The sequence below is a fragment of the Lepidothrix coronata genome, unplaced genomic scaffold (genome assembly GCF_001604755.1).
Source record: "Lepidothrix coronata isolate B3197 unplaced genomic scaffold, Lepidothrix_coronata-1.0 Scaffold71, whole genome shotgun sequence".
Taxonomy (NCBI): Eukaryota; Metazoa; Chordata; class Aves; order Passeriformes; family Pipridae; genus Lepidothrix; species Lepidothrix coronata.
Genome location: NW_016690251.1, coordinates 157,530 through 182,036, shown reverse-complemented (window position 1 = coordinate 182,036; position 24,507 = coordinate 157,530). Strand labels below are relative to the sequence as shown.

General features: G+C 42.4%; 1 protein-coding gene across 1 annotated transcript in view; it reads right to left on the bottom strand.

The window, feature by feature from the left end:
• Positions 1 to 23,613, bottom strand: part of ABHD12 (abhydrolase domain containing 12) — a 36,512-nt gene extending 12,899 nt beyond the window's left edge. The window contains exons 1-3 of the mRNA XM_017818923.1: positions 23,429 to 23,613; positions 4,543 to 4,667; positions 1,299 to 1,404 (exon numbers count right to left, since the gene is read on the bottom strand). Coding sequence (XP_017674412.1) covers positions 1,299 to 1,404; positions 4,543 to 4,667; positions 23,429 to 23,586 — 389 coding nt within the window. The 5' untranslated portion in view covers positions 23,587 to 23,613. The remainder of the gene's footprint in view (positions 1 to 1,298; positions 1,405 to 4,542; positions 4,668 to 23,428) is intronic.
• Positions 23,614 to 24,507: the final 894 nt, after the last annotated feature.

The following is a 24,507-nucleotide window of genomic DNA, read 5'->3' as shown; positions in this document are numbered from 1 at the left end:
AGAGACAAACTAACACAGGGGGAAAACAATGTAAAAAATCTACTTGCATGCACGCAGTCAGCAGATACTGAGTTCTCAAGGAGGTAAGAAGCCTCAGTAACTGTGGGACTCACAAATTCTCCAACTGTTCTACCCCAAGACTCTTGCAAGCCTATGAACAAAGCAGGCTAAGGACTTTGTTTCAGAAGTATACCAAACACAAGACCTACACTGGCATTAAAAAGTAAGGTTCAAAACTTTTCTGAAAACCTCTCAAAAAATCAAGACAAATGACATAAACTCTGAATTGCCACCACAAGTCGGAAGTTTTGTTTCAATAAAGATACATAGTATGCTTGTAAGGGAAATAAAATACTAATCTCAAGACTGCAATACAAACTTATTTAACATCTTAAGAGGTGGGATTTTAATTGTCCAAGTGAAGAATGAAACCACTATTTATCAGCCTACCCTGGAAAGACCAAAGTATTCAAGTTTTAACTATGTCTTTCATCAAAATTTACTTATAGGAAAGGAACTGTCTTGATGTAGTAGGATATCACTATCCCATTCAAAAGGTCAGACACCCTGTGAAGAGAAAATCTCTACTTCATTAGAGGACATATCAAAGGTACACACACAACTAAAAACTCCAAATCCTACACCTTACAGATCAAACATCATTGGTTGTATTAAGGAACACTGCCTTCCCTCCGTACCTGACATGATCTTGGGTAACAAGGAGCTAAAATGAATTGTCCTTGCCTGGGACCAGAAAATCATCTTTGTGAGAGAGGAATGACAAGTGAACTCCAACACTGTCACTTGTTTTGTTAAGAGAGTAAACTGTGTGTTCTGCTCTCACCCACTCTCCAAATCTTACATATGTTTTATACACAGAATATTCTTCCTCCTACTCCGAACACTTTGATCCTCTTTTCCTATCTTCCCTCACATCTATTTTGCAAAACAAAATATGAACAGCAGTTGAATGACAAAATGTCTAACTCCTTGTGTCTTGCCTGATATGGAGGTACAATCTTTGTAGTAATGCAGACCTGTAACCTTTATGATTCCAAATTATGAAGTTTCTCTGAATGCACAAGTTGTCTGACCGTAATTCATGCATTACTGATCCAAGTTCAGATGAGCTCTAGATATTTGCATACCTTTCAACCTGAACTTGGTCACTTGGCAGATGAAAATACAAACATCCACAAATGAGAGCATGCACAGCAAAAAGACTGGATAGGCAAGACTGAGAACAAAAACAAGGATAAAGATGCATGGCATATACTTCACAGAACAGGCTTCCTTACCACACTCCGATGGTTACATCCTCCTCTGGCTGCAGGTAATAATTACAGGTATGGTTTAAACCTTGATCCTGTGGTCTTTTCAAGTCAATGAAATATGGGACCCTCACTGAAACGATAAAAAGGATATGAAACCTTTTAATTTTATTTTTTACCTTTATTTTCTTACTGCTTAACCAAGGCACTGGAGAGTTTTACAAACTGGTCCATGGTGCTGGGAAGGTCTTATTCTTTTTGTGTAAAAGGATGCACTGGCTACAACTGTGATTAAATCATAAATAGCAAAGAAAGTAAGGTAAGAAGACACAAGCAACCATCAAAAAACCAAGGAGCAGGCTAAAATTAAGAGAAGGTGGGAGAGACAGACAAAGCTTCCTCTGATATGTATTTAATCATCTCTGTCCAGTCTGCATCAATGGGATGGGTTAGCTGATTTGGCAAACTTATGATTCAGTTTTTTCCCATAAAATTGAGCTACACTACAGCAGTACCAGGAAGTCTGTCTCCTTGAAACTTAGTGGCATAACAATGAACAAAAGCTTTTGTGCTTTTGACATAAAAAGCAGCACTGACAATTGTGACAGTCAAATCTCACTTCACTGTCTAAAAAATCATTAAACTTTACACAAACATGAAAACCGAAGCAGAAGACAGCTGATGACAAATCTGGACCCTCAGACTGCAAATCTGTACCTATGCAAGTCTGTTTGCTCATATGCAAAAGCATGTGGAAGAGTCCCAGACAAACCATGCATGCCACCAGAGACCTGTTGGGCGACTGTGCTGTCACCACATAACAACACTCTCACAAGGGCAGTGGATGCTCCAGGACGGCAAGTTCTGCAGTTGAAGTCTGGACAGGCACACAAGTCACTTCTAGCACTGCTCTGGGAAAACTATTCAACTTCTCTGTTGCCTGGATTTTCCCATTTGCGAAATCTCTTATGACTTTCTTGCTAGATTTTGTAAGACGAAGACGCGAACAGGAACATACCAGTGTTAGTCATAGGGGCCAGGGAAGTATCTATCTCAAAGCAAGAGAAAAATATAGAGGGACAGGCAATTTTTATGTATGGCACTTATCACTGGCATCTATTCTATACACAGACAAACAGATCATCATCAGAGTCAGATATCCCATGGAGATTTAGCACATCAAGGATGTTTTTAGTTGCAGAGGTATTTGGCATCAGTCACAACATATCAAATGACAAAAATCACATGATTTATAAATCATACTGATACACTAAATCTGACCTAGTCTGTATTTATGCTTGTAGAAATCTCATTTTTCTGAAGACCTCTAGGAGACAGCTTGAGATTACCCACGTGCCCATGTATCTCATAACCTAGTGTTGAGGAAACTTTCCTGTCTGACCATTCAGGACCACTCTGGCAATCACACTTCCACCACCCCAGACTTTCACCATTGGGACTAAAGCCCACAGTGGGCAGCTCCAGTGAACCCACAGGTGCCCTGTTTGACTCTCACCTCACTGCCAGATGAGTCCCCCTCACCACTTCAGCCCCGGGTTTCTTGTAGTAGAGTCCCACATGTCTGGTTCCTCAAAGTAATTTAACTGTAGTGACACCATAACACCTTGAGCTGGTGTACCCAGGGAGGGACACCCAAAAAAGGAATCCCCAGGATACTGTACCTTCACAGTCTGTACACTTGCTCCAGTGGTGATATTTAGTCTGGGGTCTTCTCATTCATTGGCTCCTGCAGAGTCTCTCAGTGGCCAGCCACCCCCTGGCAGGCACCATAGGTCTCTGTGCCCTTTGTCAGGCAAAGGGTCAACACCAGGTCATGGCCACTTGCTGGGGGCTCCTGGCATTTCCCCCCACCCAGGGCATAACCAGCTACCTGCTTACACACTAGCTACCTGACAAGGTGTGTTCCTCCACAGTGGAACAAATCCAGACATTGGTTTGCTGGTAACAGTGGGAGCACAGCTACCAATTCATCTTCAGTACCTCAACAAATGGAAGCACTTTTTGCTGAAGCTCTGTGATACTGTTTTGGAAGCAAATCCCAAACTACACAGGAGGAGAAAAAAGATGGTTGAAGAGTAGTGATTTACACTCAAAAGATTAAAATATGACAGGTCAAACCCTACACCACTCCTCTGAAGGAGAAACATCATTCTTCAATGCAGAAGAATTACTCAATATGTCAAGGTATTTCTAATGCATGTGTTAGAATGCACTTTGTATTAAGGCAAATAGTTTTTCATGGGACTATGTCACAAATAAAAGGAACAGGACCAACACTGCACTAGTACTTGCACTAATACCACTGCTAGAAAGAGTTATAGGACAATTGTTTCAGTCACTTGGGAATGAACAGAGGCAGGAACTTCAGGGAGATCTAACAACGCCCTGCAAGAGCAAATTAAAATCATCATTGAAACCTGCATTATTCAGGTTACGTAGCTGTCAGTTCTGACCATCAGGGCACAGGAGCTGGCCCACACGTGTGCACACTTCACAGCAACCATGATCCAAGGTGTTAGAATATACAAAGCATGCACTCAAAATGACACAAATTATACAAAAACAATGTATCTATAGTTAGTCCTTCTAGCTACTACAGTCAAAGGAAGATATTTTTCAAAATTCCGTTACAACATAACTCAGGTTTAAAGACAGATTTAGGTTGCAAAGTAGTATCTCTCATACAGCAATGTTTCATCATTGTCCACCCTGTAGATGCTTAGGCCTGTCTCCGTGACCTGGGAACTGAGCCAGCTCGCCAGACCCACTATAGCCTTTGAATTTGGTTAAATTAGTGGTAAACAGACATAAGGAAAACATGCAATCTGACTGCATCAACAGACCTCTTCTGTTTCAATCAGAATATTCTCTTAAAATGCTTCCAGGTGAAGACTCACTGCCTGGAAAACAATTCACTGGATTTCATTTCTGCTCGCTATCTATTCATGCAACTTTGTTGAACCCTTCAGAAACATGCATCTGACATATTGCACAGTTTTCCTGAAGGATACCCTTTTGGCTGGAAAGTTGGCTTCGGTTTGGTCACTATATTTATACAAAGACATGCTACAACAACCACCAGGGCCACTGAGTATGCTTTCCAAACCGCAGCCTGGAAAACTTACAACTTGTGAAAGTTCATGTCCTTCCCAAGCTGTACATATACAGGGTGAAAGTGAAGGCAGACAAATGGAAGACAGACACTCCTCCCCTTCTCCCCTCACCCACCTCAGCAGACTGAGTCACTTACCAAAGTTTAGGAAGACCAGCTTTGCCTGAATAGCAGGGCAAAGTTTTACTAGAAATGGGATGGCTATGTACATTCCCAGCAACCAGATTATTAACTTCCGCAATCGAAACCATAATCCGTATCGCCTGTATAAAAGAAAAAAAAAAAAAGAGAGGAAGACAGGCCTGAATATAGTAGGAATTTTATGGAGTAATTTTGACAATTATCTGTGTACTTGGTGTATTTGAAAATCTGGTCATTTACTCTTTAAACAAAACCTAATTTTAAATAGTTTATGTAGCCTCAGTTGTTTGAGACAAGCAGAAGTAACCAAACTACCAGCTGACGATATGCAGCTTAGAAAAAGGGAACAGAAACTCTGTACTGGTTATATTTTAAAGGACTCTGTAACAAGAGCTTTTTTTTTTTTTTGCTCTTTTAACAGATTTCAGGATCTCTAGAATGCATATCACATGACTGTTTCCAAAATGTAGTTGATTGTGCTTCCCATTTAAATCACTATCGGCAAGATTTTGTTCAGTTCGATTATCACATATTTTGAGGAACTACGTGCAGTAAGACTGATAAAACTACACATGATTTCATCTATGGACTGGAGCAGACATTCTGCCTTGTCTAGCTAAAAGGGTTTGTACCTCTCAAAGCCCTGAAAAGCAAACCTTTCTAAGTTATAGAACATAATAAATTTCATAATCCACAGCATTATTCTCTACGAGTCCAGAATAAGTTTAGAACAATTGCCCAAAACTTTATTTTCTCTTGAGTTGGGAAAAATAAGCTACCAAAACCAACCAACCAAACAAAAATACCCCTCCCCCAGAAAAAAAAAAAAACAAAAAAAAACCACAAACCAACATCAAAAAAAAGAAAAAAACAAACAAAAAAAAAATCAAGTATCACACTAGCTAGTAAAGCAATATATCTTAGAATACACTTTATTGCCTCAGAATAACTATCAAATACATACTCATATGTCTATAAATGCACATACGTATACACAAAGGTATACTTGTAATGATCTAGCGGACTAGCATTTTACGTGCAGAAACATTGAGGCTCTCAACTACCCTTGCAATGAAGAACTAAAATTGATGTAAAGCCTTCAGGCAACACAATTTCTTTTGCTTTTCAGCAGACAGTCTTGATCAAGAATGATGTTCCATGCAGTGAGCAACCAGTTCTCAGTATCAGGAACTGTTGGCAGCTGAATTTGCTCCACACTAGTGCTACGAGAGTTTGTATGCTGTCAGCTGGTTAAAACTGTCAAATAGAGAGCCTAAAGACCTCATTTTTATACATTTTTACAAGAAATGTGAGCCTACAGAAAGAACTGGGATGGAAATAGTTTAATCATGCACCAACATTTTCAAAATCTCTGTAGCTTTTGTAGTCCTAGGCTAAAGCCAAGACTCTCAGGAACAGGTTTCCAGCACAGCAAAAAAGAAGACATTCCAATCTCTCCCACCCAGCTAAGTTTTTGGCATGATTGCTAGGGTACTCACAGGGAATAGGCTGTCCTCGCATTCATCCAAAACCTGTCTCCATCACACTACTATCTGCCTACAAGTATTCTGTCTGCCTCTTCTCACTCAGGAACCACATTCTGGACTTCAGAAACATCTGCTATCAAAACTGAGACCCTTTTCTTGACAAGCTAAAGCAACTGCGATTCTCCAAGAGGGGAAAAAAAATTTATTACTAAGATGCTGTCAACCAGCTGTGGCTGCAACAAGTGCACATTGAGAAGTTCAACAGATTTTAATAACTGCCACAGCAAATTTGACAACAAAGAGGTAAAGAATGCCATCACGACTTCCAATGACATTTCCATACCTCAAGCCCAGTTTCCTGAAGTAGTAATAAAAACAGAAACAGCAAAGGACTTGCAGAAGAAACAGTACAAAACAGGGGCTTTCGAAGAAAATTAGTGAGTACCAAACCCTCAAGACTGACCTACCTCTGCCTCATGGAGAGCAGCAAATAGAGGAGGCAGCTGCAGAGGTCCCACGTACAGAGCAGTGAGTAATAAGCAACCCAGTCTGTCTACTGCTGTAGTGTTTGAGAGGGGCCCAGCAGACGTGGTCTAGAGACAGGGTCTGCAGAGCAATCCACCATGAAATGAGGTAAGGTCAGCTAAACACAAATGCAAACCCCAAAACTTTGGGGGAAAAAAACACACAGCATTTTGTTTGGGCTAACCACAGCTGATCACAGCTCTCTATTCTCAGATTAAAGTCAGCTTTCCACAACCACCCCAACATTAGCACCTACCACTTATTTCCACAGCTGGAACAGGTTTGTGGAAGAGAGAGGGTGGAGATATCACCGAAGGGTAGCTGACATTTAGCTGCTGAGCGATTGGTGTATAACTTAGCTATCTTCAATGAGAAAAGTGTGCCTTTTTGTTAAAACTTTTTGTCTCATTTGGCTAGTTGCTCAGAATTAGCACAATCTTGCCATTTCCCCTCAACTCACACTTGAGGTTGCTGCCATCACCACCTTCCCACTAAGAACCATAATACAGGTAAGCAGCCAGGCAGGATGGGGCTTTCCAGAAGTTTTCCTGCCTGGGGCCTAGGTCCTGCTGCAGCCAAACAGAGCTCTCCCAGGGGACTTTTGCATATGCCAGGATTTCAGTTCTACAGAATAAAAACTCTACTTGCTTAGAAAGATACCAGAGCCATATCTAAACTCTTCCAGGCACAACCACAGCACAACAAAACAGAGGCTCTTCAGATATCTGGGTTGCAAAGCACTTCACATGACCCAGCCACAAGTCGGAACCAGGAACAGAAAACACTGAAGATGACGTTATGCAAGTAATGCTGTCAGAGTCCAGGAACGACTCCAGTTTCTCTTTTTCGGAGACTGAACGTAGACATCTCTTTCTTTGCTCTCATGCTCCATGCCAAATGCTAATCGGTAACGTGATATTTACACCTCATCTCCAGGGAGATTTCTACTTAAAATGTAACCAGGGCGAAGCTTCTATCCATCAGACAACTTCTTTTCTCCTGATAAAAGCAAGACAACGTGCTGAAGTACAGACATTATAAAATTATCAGATAAGTCTTCAGTGAGTAATTTAGCTAAATTAAATTGCTTTTGCTTGGTAGGAAAGCTATTTGAGGAAATAAATGCCCTGCAAAAGCAGCTTTTGGTGTGCTCAGGCAAAAGCAGAAGCAACACACTTTTCACCAGAAAACTCAGCTGGTCTTAGTTAGGATATACAAGTAAGTTAGAAAATAAGCAGCTGCAAACTGAAGCTAATTTATAATATCAGAAATGGATATAAAAGTAATGTCTAAATAAAACCAAACCAAACAAATAACCTCACACAACACAGAACACCCAACCCCAAGTCACCCCAAAATAAAACAAAATTCCCTGACATCACATTTTCCTCCTTTCATTTACCAAAGGCTTTTGCCCAGGTTCTGGGTTCTGCCCAAATACAGCCAAAATCTGAAGTAGTTTTTGCTTCACACAGGTTTCTGAAGTGGACATGAAAAAATACATTCTCTCTCCAGACATACTTAAATTGACAGAAGGAAGTCTTTGCTGTAAGTGTGACATCAGAAACAGAAAATTTTTCTGGTAACTTACACCTGGATGAAGGTTCTACATTCTCTCAGAGCAAGCCTATTTTGCATTTGGGCCCAGTATGAGTATCTGGCTGGCAATGAGGAGCTGGAAGTCCTTTCATGAGCACTTCTCCTGAGTGTGCTGTCTTTGGTCTATCAGCACTAAGGGAACTGCAGGTACAGACATCCTTTGCCTCACCATGGAAAGCAACTCACAAGTTAACATTCAAATACTGCACCATCACACAACAGGGATTTCTATCTGTGATCTACAATCACAGTCCATCTCCAAAAAGCAACGGAGTCAAGCAAATTTACTATAGGCATCTTTCAAATCCCAGTGCTGCTGTTCCCCCCTCCTCTCCAGCAAAATCGGGAGGTTTCATGAAAAGTGTCCAACCACCACACTCCTGTGGCACATTCTGCATCCAGGTTCAGATTAAAATAATTTCCCCTGCAGAATATATAAATCATTTCTGCATCAGAAGTACACCAGAAGAGTTTCCATTAGGATCTCCTTATCGGCTGTGCTACAAGGGTGAAAGGGCAGGCCAAGGGTGAAACAAGAGAAACAAGAGCTGCAGTCGATCAAGAACAATATTTGAGAAATACAGATACATTGCACTTGCAGTCCCAAAAGGATCTATAGACAAATGCACATATAGCTCACGTGATCTACCTGGGGCAACTGTAAAACTAAAATGCGCACAGACAGCAGCATATGAAACTATGTTTGTTCAGCAAATGCTGTCACTCTGGCTTGCTCTGGTGGCCCCATCAGCTGTTCAAACTGCAAACTGGCAATGCTCTCCTGACAGGAATTCAGAGCATGGGATGTGAAAAGCCAAGACCATTTTCATTCTTGGTCAAGCAAGGTACCTCCTGATTATCAGGTGACAAAAGTCACTTTAAAAGCAGTAGAGGAAAAAGTAAAAGAGCATGAATAATGGCATAACAAGAACATATCCCACCACTTTTCTAACAGAATACATTTTAAAAAACTTAATAAAATTAATACATTTGTCCCCTCAGACAAAGATCAAGGGCATAACAATCAGGAGGTAGATAAACACACAAACAAAAGATTCAAAAAAAATAAGAGTCAAAGGAAATTTAAAGGGCTGGGACAATTTTTGGGCGGTAAACAGAGTTGTACCCAAAACAACCTACTCTACAACCTGGAAACTGCAACTGAGCCTCAAGGTACACAGGGGCATGCAGAAACAACACAGCAGCCATGCAAATGGCAGGACAGTCCACACATCAAGTCCCTGGCAAGCCCTTCAGCCTTCTTTATTAGCTTTGTTTTTAAAAAAGAGATGGTTTCTAGCCCAGGTAGGATCCTGAAGAGCACTCATCTTCCCTTCCTACAGAAAGCTTGGACAGTGGTGTTGCACAGAGCTCCTCCTTCTTGCAGGTCCTGAAGGGTGAAAGGATCACCCAATCTTTCTTTTTTCTCCACACAGGCTACCTGAGCCACCCAATCCAATTAATCTTTTATTTTATTTCATTTGTTCCCTGGACAAAGGGAAAAAACCCATCAGCCTTTCAACTGTGTGAATGTACAGAGGCAGTCTCAGCTCCTGAACAGGAGTTCATAGGTAGTGTGTCTCCTCTCCATTCAGAATTGTTACCAGCAGCTTTTGGACAGTTTGTGCAGTGCCACCCAACAATGTAATTTTCCACTACAAGATTAATATGAGTTCTCTACTCTTCTGGTTTGCTGTAAAACCTGTTTTATGCGCAGTTAAATGCAAATTGAGAAGATGATAATGTCCAAGAGTTTGCCCCCTCTTGGTTTCTATGCACAGTGAACAAAGCTGCACAGGCAAACCAGCAATCACTTGATTCATTTCGGGCTATTTCAGGCACTTCTATACAGAATTCACCTCAATGAAAAAATCTGCAGCCAAGCCTTAATTCTGCTTCACTGGAGGTACTATATAGAGATGGAAGGTTGAATTACAGAAAATTCATCCAATTCTGAAAACAGATCTTGATCCATGAAAGCCAGTGGGAACAGTAGTATCTGCCAGAACTCTTAGCATCTGAGCAGTTGATCCCTCCCTTTGGCACTAAGATCCCTTTAATAGGATGAGTTCACTGCAAAACAACACAAAGAGAAAAATCAAAGCCCCCAAACTCATCTTGCTATTCTAGGGATTAAGCAAACATCTAAAGAAAAAAAGTCATAAACCACAATCCTGGAAACAAGACACAAATGTGAAGGCATTGCTCTTTTTATTTTCCTAAATTTGTTTCATAAAACAACTAAAACATCATGTACAAAAACTGCATGGTAATCTGCATCCTCAGAGACTTTTTGTTTCGCCCAGTTCCTAAAAACTTTCACTCTTGGAAAGATCTGGAAAATAAGAAAATTAGCTCTACCCAGATTCCTTTGCCATCTCTTACAAAAAGGTCTTTAAAATATTGAACCTTTGCTCTTTCTGAAAAAATATTCTAGTCTCTCTCTCAAAAACTAAACTGCAGTATAGTATTGTGCTGGGCTGGGCTGGGGTAGAGTTCATTTTTTCCATAATAGCTAGTATGGGGCTATATTCTGGATTTGTGCTGGAAAGAGTGTTGACAAGGATGTTTCAGTAATTGCTGAGCTTGCACTGCCTCAAGGCCTTTTCTACCCCACCACAGAGGAGGCCAAGGGTGCACAAGAAGCTGGGAGGGGACACAGCTGGAACAGCTGACCCCAACTGACCAAAGGGATATTCCATACCGGATATTCCAGACAAACAAATGAAGATACTACATATCACAGGGCCATGCAGAACATACTTTTAGAAGGATAAAGGACTTCACCATTTTTTCAGACACCCAGCAGTAGAATAAATTGTTACTGCCATATGCCATGTCTATGCAGCCTGAAGCTGGCAACTGGTTAATGTGGGCACAAAAGGAAGTTCATCCTAGAAAACACCTGATCCTGTATCTGCATCGTAACAGATACATGCAAATACATGTAAAATCAGGTTTCAAATATATCAGTTTGTGGGGATGGCTTAGCAGTTGTGGTAGAAAAGCCTGTCAAAAGAAGGAGCCTCCAGGACCTTTTCTTTTGGCCGTGGCATTGGCTTACAGAGACTGTACAACCACTGCCTTAGACATATTCCTCTTCAGCAATGTCCTTTCCCTCCCTTTTTGCAAACTGTCTATTCCCAAGATCCTTCCTGAGGCTTCATTTTAGCCTCAAAACACACTGTTGCCTACAAAGCATCTCCTTCTGCCTGGGGTAAGAGCTTCAGGCAGTATTGTTCCAACTGTCTGAATACAGATGAGGTTTGAAACTTTAAGCTCCCAAATTCCCCCACAGTCTACCACTTCATTACCTAGTTGCTCTCTTACAGCCCAGACTCTCACAGACTGCTTCTCTGCCTCCTTCTGATTAATATCAAGGGATTAACCATTAACTTAAAACAACAGACAGCAAGAAGGAAGCCATCTAGCCAGTCATTTGCAAGAACTCAGGTCTGTCTCCAAGAGAGAGAGCAAAGTAAAGGAAGGTATCTCAACTAATCGAGTTTTTTAGGAGAGGCCATCAAGCTCCAGCTTTGAGACCTTCATAACCACATTTCAGATTGCAGAAGAGGGAAAGATCTTGGGTAGGACCTGCAAGAATCAAGACCGTGGTGCATCAAGTGGGGGAAATGTGGCATCTGCATTCAGAGTAAGTGGAAGGCACTGCAGATCAGTCAGTCGATAGCAATGAAATGCCAGTGAAGGTCATGCCAGGACTCAGAGCACAGCAGGAAAAGAAAAAAAATTAAGCCCATAAAGTGAGGGAAAGGCAAGTCAGTGTACAGCATTAATGAGCAGAAATAATGGAGCAGCCTGCAGGTAATGTATGGGCCTTTGTCAATGAAACACTGCAAAAAGCAGACCAAGTGAAACAAGGTAGGGAAAGGCTCACACAAGCATTTACACACCCCACAGGACAGAGACATCTAACTTTTTCCCCATCAAGCACCCCATACCTTCCTAATGCTTGGGCTCTCTACAGAACCATCAACTAAGCTGACTACCCCAAAGGGCAGTAATAAAGTCATCTGTCTGATTAAATAACTGTAAGCATTGGCAATTCCTTTGAAGGACGGGAGCTTGGAACATTAGTCTTGATAACTTACATTCCAATTGTGTGAAATCTACATACGTATCACGGACCAGGAGACAAGAATGGGCGGAACATTTGGCAACACAGCATCGATTTATTTAAAATGTACACTTGCAGCAAGGTCTAAGCAGCAACTACTGTTACTTCTCAATGCTTGGATAAAACGGTATTAGCATTAGTGTGAATCATGTGTGACAAGATTAACCTGAAAGCTACATTTTAAAAAGAAAGGAGCAGATGCTACCGTTATTTTAAGTATGTAGCAAACAATGAATAATTAAACCCTAGGCAACTGAACAATTGACTTTTGAGACAGAAGGGCAGGCTTGGGGATTAGGGTTTTAAGGTTGCTGACTTTTCTTGAACATATCTTCTGCAACAGCCGCCTAGTTTGTGCCAGAACCCTTCCAGTATGAGCTGCATGTTTAAATTCTAAGAACATACTTTCTCCAGCAATACTGCTGACACTAATCAAATCTGAAGTCACCCACACTAGATTTTAGTCGAGCTTAGCATTAGATACTACTGTGGTGCAAGTACACTCCCTCCACAGTGTTTACCAAATTTTTAAGTTTTCCACTCATTTCACAGCTGACAGCTGGTTTATATTAAAGGTACAGCCCTCTCACTACTCCATGAGCCAGGGAATGCAAAGCTGTCTGCAAACGAAAGAGGAAAAACCAGAACATAAACACCGAAAGACTGAAACAGCAACGGAAGTGCAAAACAAAAGCTTGAGACCAGACAAGTCTGATTTTTATTGAAGTGATACAGCTCATTTCTTTCTACCACACTTGCCTTCATGAGGAACAGTATGAAGCTGCACAAGCAAAGGTTCAAGAGCAGAACTAGTCCAGACATGTAATACTCCACCACAGTTCCTAACTCACATTTGAAGTAAAACTACTTGCCTGCTGAATGCATACCATAATTGAGGCATCACACAGTATGGCAGAGCCAGTTCCCTTACCACCACTTACAACTTCTTAACATGCTGTAAATCTGACAGATTTGCATGCATGTGTTAACCTTGCAGCAACAAGAAGAATCCAGAGTCAGCCTTTGTTCTTGTGGATACACGTGTATGAACAGGTCTGTATTTCCAAGCTGCACAACTCTGTGAACACGAAATCTTTTCACACCAACAGTTTTTGTGAGACAGCCACCAGCCACACAGCTTCAGAATTGTCAATACTAGCAGGCTCTCTGGCTCTGGCTTTCATCTAAACCATCTGACTCGTTTGTGTATTGTAGACCTTTTTCCTTTTAAATATATGAAAATGGCCATCTTATACTTTCCAGCTGAGAAAGCTCTACTTTTGCTGGCAGAGATCAGAAGCCATTCCTTCTCGGAAGCCTGAAGAAAAAGAATGCTCTTGTGTTAGCAGCGATACTGCCACCTTTTAGATTCAGAACACATCGTTAGCAATACATTTTGATTACAATAGACCAACAGTTCTCTGTTAGAAGCATACAAGCAAACAAGAACATTAAACAATGCCAAAACATTATATATGCTGACTGTTAGCTCAGCACAGTTATGTTCAGTTGGCAGTCACAGTGCCCCCTGTAATTGTGACCCGTTTAAAAAGGGAGCCTTAACAAACAGAGCATGGCCATAAAGCAACAGTCGTGGTTAAAGAACAGATGTACGAACGGATACAATAACCACTGTCAGCCTCTGACATACCTTGAGCATGGGGTTATTTTGCATACAGTCAGGCAGATTAATCTGTTTCTGCATTCATCTGTGATTTATTCTGGGATTCCAGCTTTAGCTATCACTTTGTTCAGGAAAGAACTCCAAAATAACAAAGGCTTAAAAAATTAATAACAATTAAAACCAAAGCCTTTGCTAATACTACAAACCTTGAAGAGTCAAGCCATAAAACACATACTCCAAAAAGGTAAAAAGCAGGTGTTAGAGTTTTTACTTAACTGCAGGGAAACGAAACATTTTCCAGGACTGTACATCAGCTTGTCACAAAGTTTGACATGAAATGTGGTCCCTACTCAGTCAAAAGAGGAAAACAATGCTTTACAAGGGACAGCACAAAGCTATGGGACACTGAAAGAAAAGGTTAGTCACTGCATTTCTGCTGGATTTGCAAGAACAAGAGAATGGGCTATTTCCAATGATTGTGTCCAATTCAGAGTTTTCATATTCAGCAATATAAAACTGGCATTGTCAGCTTTATTCTTGCTTCCTCAAGCTGCTCTGAAACAAACCAAAACTCTACAAAAAGTGAGATAGGACTGCTTTAAGGGAGAAAACAGTGCCAGGCTTCCCTTCCTGAGGATGCCAAGGAAGTCTTAAAATCTACTCAATTCTTAAGCACCTTAAACATACTTTGCTCCAGGAGCAAGGATGCTGCAACCTGGAGGCCCTGATTCCAAAGCTCCAGTTACATCATCCCCATTTGTGTAGGCTCCTCTGTCTCAGAAAAGTCACCCCAGGGGAAGCTTTACTGTCAGGGGAAGGGAAACCAGGCTCTAGACAAGGTAAATGCATTTTCTGTTCTCTGAGCTTGCACAATCCCACTGAAGAGTACCCTTCCAAGAGGGTATTTTTTCAGTTATGCTGAAAGGAATTCACCTGAAATCTTGTGTTCTGCACACCTTTAGTAGCAAGGGAGATGAGGTTCCACAAAACCTCATTTCCCTTATTATTCAATACTAATGTCTTTTACAAGAGGAATTAACAACCATTTTAAGTGGGTACAAATTTGATTTCAATATAACTATTCGTGTTCAGAAGAACAGCACAGGTGCTACAGGAAAGAATATTTAAAATCTTAGCTACCCTTCTATGCCTGATGTACCAGAAGCATACTACAAGAGAAGGGTAGGGCCCACATTTTGGCCTACACATCGGTTCTTCTTTTCAGAGACTGAGAAAGAGCAGCAGTTCTCACTGTTCACACATCACCCATACTAAAACACAAGAGGGAGGTAACCGAACACCACTATCTCTTCCCAACCATGATATAAGGCAAAAACTCCAGACTTAAGAGATGTTAAAAGAACAATTCTGTATTCTGTTATCTCTGCTTAAGGTCATTCAGCATCCAGACATGGGAGTTATTAAAAAAAAAAAAATTTAAACTGGCCAGTCAACTGGCAGGGAAGATTTTTCTTCTTATTTTTTAAATAAAATCCAGAAGGACTGAACTACTTACACTACTCGATTCAACATGCCATCCACTAGAAGGTTTTGCTTTAGCTATTTGCTAGATTCAGAAGGAACTTTGATGCTGGGGTTTTCCTCTTTTGATACCTAAAATTCTCTTTCTGTGTTTTGATAGATTCTTTTGAACAAGGAGAGAGCAGTGGTGGGACTTATCTCAAATATTTTCAAGTGTTTGTGTTTCAGAAGTCAATTTTCTAGTCTAACAATCTTTTCTATAGATCTACTACTCAGTAAGAGTTACAATGTTGAAATAAATCTGGGTTAAATAAACACTTTGATTTGGAAAACAAACAGTCATGATTCCTGTTAGCTCAGTGAATGATCAAGGCACTTAATAGAGTCTAAAATTAGGAGATTTTGCTTGCACGTCTAAATTGCCTTCAATAAGAACGAGGCTGATTTCTGAAGCTAAGTGTTGCACTGTTTCACCAACACTTAACTGCTTTGAGAGAGAGAGAGATGCGTACCAGCAAAACAAAAGTGCACAGCCTAGATGGCAGCCTTACTGCTTGGGTAGGGGATACTCACTGACACATGACAGCTTGCAGAGGTGACTTACCTAGAACAGCTTAAACCTTTGCCACCATTCCTGTCCCACAGTTACAACCCCTATCCTCTCCTCCACCATCCTGCCTTATGTCCAGCTACATTTAACCTGGGTCCTGGTGACCTTTTCACTATTTGACCAGCTGCCTCAGACTGCTGGCTGCCCTATTCATCAGCCCTCATTGACCCCCTCCTCCTCTCAGTTTTACCAACAGTAACTGTCTCATCCTTGGGATGGTTGATATACGAAATTATACATCCTTGAACCTAAGCATCAATCCCACAATAAATCCCCAGTTGTTTCTCTCTCCATTGAGCCAATTTTCAATAGAGATAACATGCTCTCCATTAGCAACACAAGCCCTTTCACCACAATAAACTACAGGATAAAGTCAAGTGCTTTGGTGAAACAATTTTACCACTGATACTTTCATCAATCAGGCTGTAATCTTGACAAACCTGTCACATTTTACATTGTCCTTCCACAGGACAGATCTACTTTCATTAGTGTATAAATTTAGCTGCTAAATCTTCTTCCACTGAATTTCAAATTAATTCGTACAATTTAAACTGCACAGACTCCACCTCAGGCTAATGCCTTTAAAGTCCCCTAGGTTTCCTGTTACCCTTTTAATACAGCAGAAGTACTTTCTTTTAATCTTCTTCTGGTACTGATTCAGTCACAGCTACATTAACATACTGGTCTCACATTACAGCCTTAGTGAATCTTCCCTTGCTTGCCGTCAACTCACTCCTCATGTCAGAAGCTGGCCAGTACTGTAACACCAACAACATGACACAGTGAGTTTCCAAAATGAAGGTTTTGTAGGGGAATTGCTGTAGAAGCCTATTTGCTAATTTCACATCCTGGCATGATTACCAAAATAATCTGACCTGCCCTTCTGGCCTGGGAAGATTAAGTAACTTAGCTGTAGCCTCCTAAGCAGGTTCCTTTCAAAGGAATCCAGACTCAGCAGGCAGTACTCTTCATCTACAAGGGAAGTCCTGCTTGGGTATTCCAGGCCTCTTGCACATACTGCAAAAGTGGATTCTGGAGAGGAAATGACGCCACTCATTAGTTTTAATGAAAACACCACAATGTTGTTTTCACCAGAAAGAAACGAATATACATTGCATCCTAGAGAAAACCCACACTCTCACTGCGATGACGTGTGACTGCATTTGCAGAGAACTAGATTCCTGGCTCAGCAACCACATGTCATTTATAGCGTAAAAGGAGGTGGCCATTTAAGCAGAAAGGACAGAAAAGAATGTGGCAACACTGAGAAGACCCTCGTCTCCACAGACATCTTCACTCCAGATGTGACTAGGAAGTCCCGTTGGTCTCAGGAGTTAATATAGTCAAACAAGCAAAGGTCTGCAATTCATACAGCTCCTAAATAGAAAAGGACTTTACAGAATTACAAAGTAGTAGCAGTCAGTAACACCAGAGTTATTATTAATTCAGACATAAGCCATCAAAGCAGAGAAACTGAACCCAGGGGCAAGCATGATGTCAGAAATACAGCACCGCAATGAAATTAGGAGTTCAAGGAGATCAACTCAAAACTAGAGGGCAAACTGTCTTCAGCCTCAACAAGCCTGCTTGAGCAGAGTTCTCCATGAGAAAACTGGTCAGAAACTAGAAGACATAATATAGATCAGACGCAGCAGAAAAAATGCTGCGCTCTATTACAGGAAATCTAGAGAGGCTCATGGGAACATTGGATCCGAGGAAAGAAATTTTAGATCATACAAACAGGTGCTAGGAGTTTCAAGAGACGCTTAAGAGAGTAAACCATGCCTGTTTAACCCAAACCCTCACCCCCAAAGTCAGTGATGAAAATGGTGAAAAAAAGATAGGCTTTAACAGTAAGACACTGAGGCACAGAACTGCTACATGTCAACACAGTGACTTCACAAATCCATAAGTCCTAAAAAAATAATCCAAAATAAAGAAAAACTTATAACTCCCCACATTGCAGGTAGTATTACTATTTTTGCTGAATGAATTATATGTCTTTAAGAAAGAGCGGGGAGAAGATGAGCACAAGGAAAGAGAATTAGAGAATTATAATGTCTGCAAAGGCTGAATAAACCGGGAAGATGATGCAGAGAATGAACATCTAATGCCCCAAACTGATAACCTGGGAGCAATTCAGAGACACTTGCTCAGCCATAAGCTGCCAAAATGGCTGACAACACACAAGACAAACCAGGATGCACAGCTACTGAGATACTATTTGAATAAACAAGAAAGAAAAAAAAAGGCAGACAGATACATGTGGAAGTAATTACACAATCCCACTTTGACATATCTGAGCAAAATATTACTGTGCATCTTCTTCAAGAGAACTGTAAGAAAAAAAACAAAACAAAAACCAAACCAAACCAAAATAAAATCCCACCACCCTACACACTAAAAAAAAATCCCCACACAGAGCAAACTGCTTTTACATATATTACCCACAGGAGATGTGATTCAACCTGTAGTTACTATGAAAGAAAGCACAGGCAAGTGACTTTCACAGCTCCTTTGTGAACTCTGCTCAAGAACAACTATCCAGAATGACTGAAATAGCTGAAGTTACCCAGTAGGAATGTGGAATTGGTGAAAAAGCTGCATGACTGATTAAATGTCTCTATACAAGCAGCACCTTCCTCGTTGGAGAGCACTAACAAGTAACTGGTTCAATCAAAAGAGACAATAGCGCAAAACTCACTTAAGAAAAAGAAAAATCTTAAGAAACATATTGATGAAAATTTGCAGGAGATCAATTCAAATATTTGTCATCTCTGCTACAATGACCAGACTGGAATAATCATAAAAGACTATGCAAATGCTTCTAAACAAAGTAATATCAGGAAAAAGGAAGTTAGGCCTAGAGATATAAGGCAGGGGTGGCAGGGGGACACCGGGACACATAACAGAGATGGTTGAGTTCTCTGTCAGAGGAAAGATACTGCTGGTTAAAGCCAAAGAGACATGGAAAAACATGAAGCACTTTGGCTGCTGGGGCAGGATGGCACCAAGGGTCACCACACATTGCATTTGACATGCCTCGGCACAACTCACTGTTCCAGTAAAATTCAGCTGCATCAGAGGGAAAGACACAAGCATGATGCTGCAGCTTCTTGTCTTCAGCACCTCCTGTATTTTCATAAAATACCCAGGAAACAGTACTGTAAAAGCAACCTTCTGCCTTTCAAGAGAAAGCACTGAGAAAGCTGCACACAACAAACAAGAACAAGGGTGACTATGGTGTAACTGAAACTACATCCAATTGTACTGTCAGTCAAAAAGTATCTAGCTTGTGGGATACACAGGCTGGACAGCCAGCAGAAGGGTCCCAAAAACACATCTTGCAGGGGCCTGTGCCAGCAACATGAGGCCTCTAGAAGCAAAGGTAGCAGGGATAACTGAAAAGAGCCTGAGGGACAGCAGGCTTCTCTAGCAAGGCAGAAGACAGAAGTATCAAGTAACATAGCTTACACACATGAGATTTGCAGCTCTCCACTTCTTCACAGTATGGAGAGAGACAGAAACAAGTTTTAACATTTGTAGCAAGCATTTGTAGAAGAATAGGGAATGACAAAATTCATACTTCAGATCTATAGTTTGACTATTGACTGGGATTAATGAGGATCACATAAGGCCTAGGTCACAGAAATGAAGGGTAACATGCATGTGACCATTTATCACCAGGATCAGGGTTCAGCAGAAATGAGATAGAAGAATTTACTTTGGTATCAATGACAATACTAAGCTCACTTATTTCCATTATTCTCTGTGTTCCCACATAAAGGTTTTCTATATCTACAGCTGCTCAAACACATTTCCCCAGATCATCACAGCCACTAACCACAAAAATGAGTCACAGCAAGTACCCAAAACACCTTAATAACCATCTAACACCTAAACACTGCCACCTGGAAAATGCCTCATAACAAAGATGTTAGAGGAATGCCATCCACATAAAACACACATAGCAGGAACAGCAGGCACTGCCTGGTGCTTCTTTAGTGCTGCATTATTGCATTTAATAATTTCAGATAAAACAGCTCCTTTAAAAAAAAAATCATTCACAGACTTTTAAAGGAGCTACTAGTAAAGTGCTTAGGTAACCATCATATTAGATTTTACTGCTATCTATGGAAGAAAAATGGAAATACCTATATTTTTTCCTCTCTTTTTGTAAACCACTTAAGAAAAGCCACATTGACTACAGTATGCACCAGCCAAACCCACATAAATGTTATTTATCAGATATCCATCTCTGTTACACTTAGAAGCGCACGCGCACACACTTTCTGTTACAGAGTCGTTGCCAGTCACAACGCACAGCCACCTCTTCAGAATGAGTTTCAGCTCCTGGATGAATGAGCACATTGTGATGGTATGACCGAACTGAAACTGAGGGGCAAACACAGTGCTGGTAAAATTCAAAAATACTTTTGCAAGAATAAGCTGCTGCTGCTGGTAAACCAATAGTGTATTCTGTAAACATCACTTACGTTTACAGTTATGGTGCTATTCAGCCGTTGTTGAGAAGCTGGATGTGAACAGGAAGAGCCATACTGGGAAAGTGCAGACCCTAGCTCTGCTGCTGCTCCACAGCCGTGGTCACTGCTGCAATTACAGACACAGCTGCCTCTGCAGCCCCCCGTGCTCCCAACTCAGGGGATCTGCCACATGATCAGCCCTTGGCTGCAGAACTACACAGCCACTCCATGCTACTGTGGGGTTGGTTTGCTTTTCTAACCAGTGGTTTGTATCACTTACAAATAAAAGATGGAAACACACATGCTGAAGCCAAATATATGCGCTATTTTCCCAAGTCTGCAGAGACTAAAGAACAGCAATATGAAATGTAGACAGCCCCAATTCCCCTTTAACATAGAATTCACAGCCACCAGAAGTGTTGATTTTAACTATTTCACCAAGGAGCATGCTGCTAAGAATAGTCTGCTAGATATTATGCCACCTCCACCATCCCAGCAACCTCACAGCAGAGTTTTCACCTCCTTACAGCTCCTGGAAGCTGGGGAGTAAAACTGATGTAACACACTGAAAGTAACAACAAACACTACTTTTATATCCAGCGGTATAAGGAACGCTGCAATAACAGCATGACTTTGCATATTATAATACGAGGAGCTAGATGGTTGTATGGTTGTACAGTAACTCATTGGCCACATAAAAGTGACCACAGCCAGGACAGCCCCCAAGGGAGGTCCCGCTGTATTCGTACTCTCCTCATGTTCTTCCTTAAACACTCACTGCAGTCTGCTGCCAAAGGTAGGATACAGAACTAGAAAGCTGTCTGACCTGACTCAGGGTGTTTGTTCTGGACAAGAACCTTCTCTCTGGGCATCATACCTTCTTCTGCCTGGACATCTCATTCCTACATGCTCAGATTCACAGTCCAGCAGTGCATTTATCATCCTGTAGAAAACATAACTGGAAGGTATTGGCAGACATAGACACCTTACCTGCAAACCACTCTCTGAAGGCTCACAGTGAGGAAGTCAAAAAAGGCCACTGAAAGTCAGTAAGAAAGGGAGACAACACAGGACAGCATGAAAGAAAAATGTGGAAAAGCAAAAGGAGAAGCAAGTTTCAAACAAATAAGGTTTGCCTGCAATGTCGCAAGTTTGAGAAACATTTTTGTGTGGAATACACTATCTGACCCAGAAAGAATAATAAAAAAAAAAAAAAGGCCAAAACCCATGAAAACCCATTTAGGACTGCAGGAATTTCTGAAACAGGCATCAAAGGCTGAACATGGAGAAAAATGAAGAGAACTTGCCTGTTGACCACTTTCAAATGCATAAATGGAGAAATAAATACAAGAAAATTTTTCACAGATAGGATGCGCTTCCCCTGCTTTTAGCTTGGCCTTCACAATACAGCTGCTCTGTGTCTGGTAACCACAAAGCACCTGCCGTTAGACCAAGCAGACCAAGCTTGCTCAATGCTCTTTACTGACAGAGCATTTCCACTTGAGTAAAAAGTACCTGAATGCCATTCAGAATGCTGAAGAAGTTAGCAAGCCATCATTTGATTGCCACTGGTCTAGAAATCATCCACTTGGACAAATGGAATAGATATGCTAAATTTTTTAATGTTATAAAAGCAAAGCACTGACACACTGATCCATTGCACAGTCATGAAAACTGAGATCAACCCAGCACCATTTTCAATTACCAAAAGCTTGTCATAACATGAACAGAGTGCTGACAGAACCTTCGGCACCCCGAAGGTTTACCTCCAGGGCATAAAATTGAATAGCTATCACCCAATAAAAGAAATCACATTTTAAAGCCTCTGACTTTGAACACAACAAATATCCATGTCACAAACAGGAAAGAGTTCTTTTCAAGCATTAGTTTTGTCTAAGAGAACAGAAAATTTCTCAGAAAATTTACCAGAAAAATATCCACAATGCCTTATTTTCTAGAAATCTAGCCATAAGTGCCTTTTTTTTTTTTAATCAGGCTGTCGTATTGCTGAAGCACAGCAATTTGGCTTCAGCTATCAAAACCACACAGCTATTTTGATCATTACATATTCTTCACACTTTCAAAACACGAAGATCAGCACTATACTGGTGTAGGTGAAAGTAAACGGTTGTGTCTTTTCCTCACGAGCCCTCTGCAAATATGAGTCGGTCTTCATGGTGTATTGCATCGCCCCAAAATCTTTCACAATGAAGGTTCCAGGTGATAACCACCTATTGTTACAAAATTTTTAGAGAGGTGCACAAACATTTTCCCAGCATAAATACGTATAAAACGTTTAAAACGTTAACACAGCTAGCAAAAAGCCACTCTTTTTAACGGTGTCACCCATATAAGCTTTTCCTACGGACCTCTAAATCTGACTCATTTATAGGAAAAAGATCACTTTGACAGCCACCAGCTTCTTCCAAAAACACAGATCCTACCTGCAGGGCCCTGCTGTTCCACATACGCTCTCTGATGGGAGAGGATTCAGTGCTAGCTATTTTCTCAGGAAAACGCCTGCCTGTACCGAAGGGGGCCGGACGAAGCAGCGCTCGGGTATGAACACTAAACCCTTCCATCCTTTGCTGCTTAGGGCTGGGTCCGCAGGTCCCACTGCCGCCCCACTCTCTGATCAGTTCTTTGCACCGAGAACTGGAAGGCATCGGGGGGCCGACACCTGCTCCCCTGGCACACGACAGTCAGGGAAGGCGGACCGAGGTGGGGGACTCCTGATCGCCCATGTACCTGTCCGCCAGGCAGGGCCCCTCGGCCAGGAGGGCGGGAGGCAGCAGCCCTTCCACTCTCTTCGCAAAACACAGTCCCGCTGCGGCCCCGCTCCCCGGCAGGTTCCCGGTGCGCCCGCCGGCAGCGGGCAGACGGTGACGCGAGGATAACAAAGCCCGGCGGACGGATCGCGGCGGCGGCGGCACTCACCTGCCCAGCGGTCGCTTCATGCCCTCGGCGGCGGCGGCAGGCAAGCGCAGGCTGTGCCTTAGGCTACAGCCCTTGTCGAGGGGCCCGGGCACAGCAGCAGCGGCGGCGGCGGCGGCGCGCTCATGCTCCACCGTGACCGATTCGTTGCGTTTCCTCATGCCGGGGCGGGGGCGGCAGCCGGGGCGGCGGAGACGGCTGGAGCGGAGCGGAGCCGCGCACACGCGCCGCGCGCCCAGCCTGGCCCTGCGGCCACGCCCCGCGCCACGCCCCGCCGGCGACCCCGCCAATCCCCGCCTCCGGCCGCGCCCCGAGCCACGCCCCACCGGCGGCCCCGCCAATCCCCGCCTCCGGCGCGGGCTCGCCTGCCAGCACCCCGGAGAGAGCGCGGCGCCATCTCTACTGAGGGCAAAAGCGCCGGACGCCATTTCGTTGTCGGCAGGGGCGGGGCCCCGCTGCCCCTGAGGCCGCTCGGGGCGGGGTGGCACTGCTTGCAGTGGGAGCTTGCGTTTGCTAATGAAAGATCCCCCCGCACTTGGTCCGCAGGGGTTTGGAAGGGCTGTGAGACCCTGCCCAGGGCTCGGGGTCAAGCGGCAGTACACACCTGGACACGGAGAAACGAGGCAGAGCGAGCCGTAGCCCCCGTTGTTAGGGTCGGCAGTGGGAGCAGGAACGAAGCTCCGCGATGGCACAGATAATCATAGCCTTGGTCCCTGAACTGTCAGAGATCATCGCCTTCCACTGTTTTGTCTTCTAAAACTTTCTGTGAAGCGGAAGGCAGCAGCATCAAACTTGCAGGTGTGATTTCCAACTCCCATTTGCTCTGTAGCTTTCGGAGCAGAAAGGTGGGGGGGTATCACACCACATTGGAAAGCACGTCCTCATCTGCTTTATGCCTACAGAGGCATATAGGCAAGGCAAAGAACTTACAGAGCTCCCCTACCAGTGTGGGTGTTGCAAAATATGGAATATGTAAAAATTTTGTTAAGAAAGGATGTTCTTTGATGTTTGATATTTGTATACTTTCAAGCCTAATCAGCAAGAAAGGAGATTTAATCCATGAAAGAGATAGGCAGCTAACA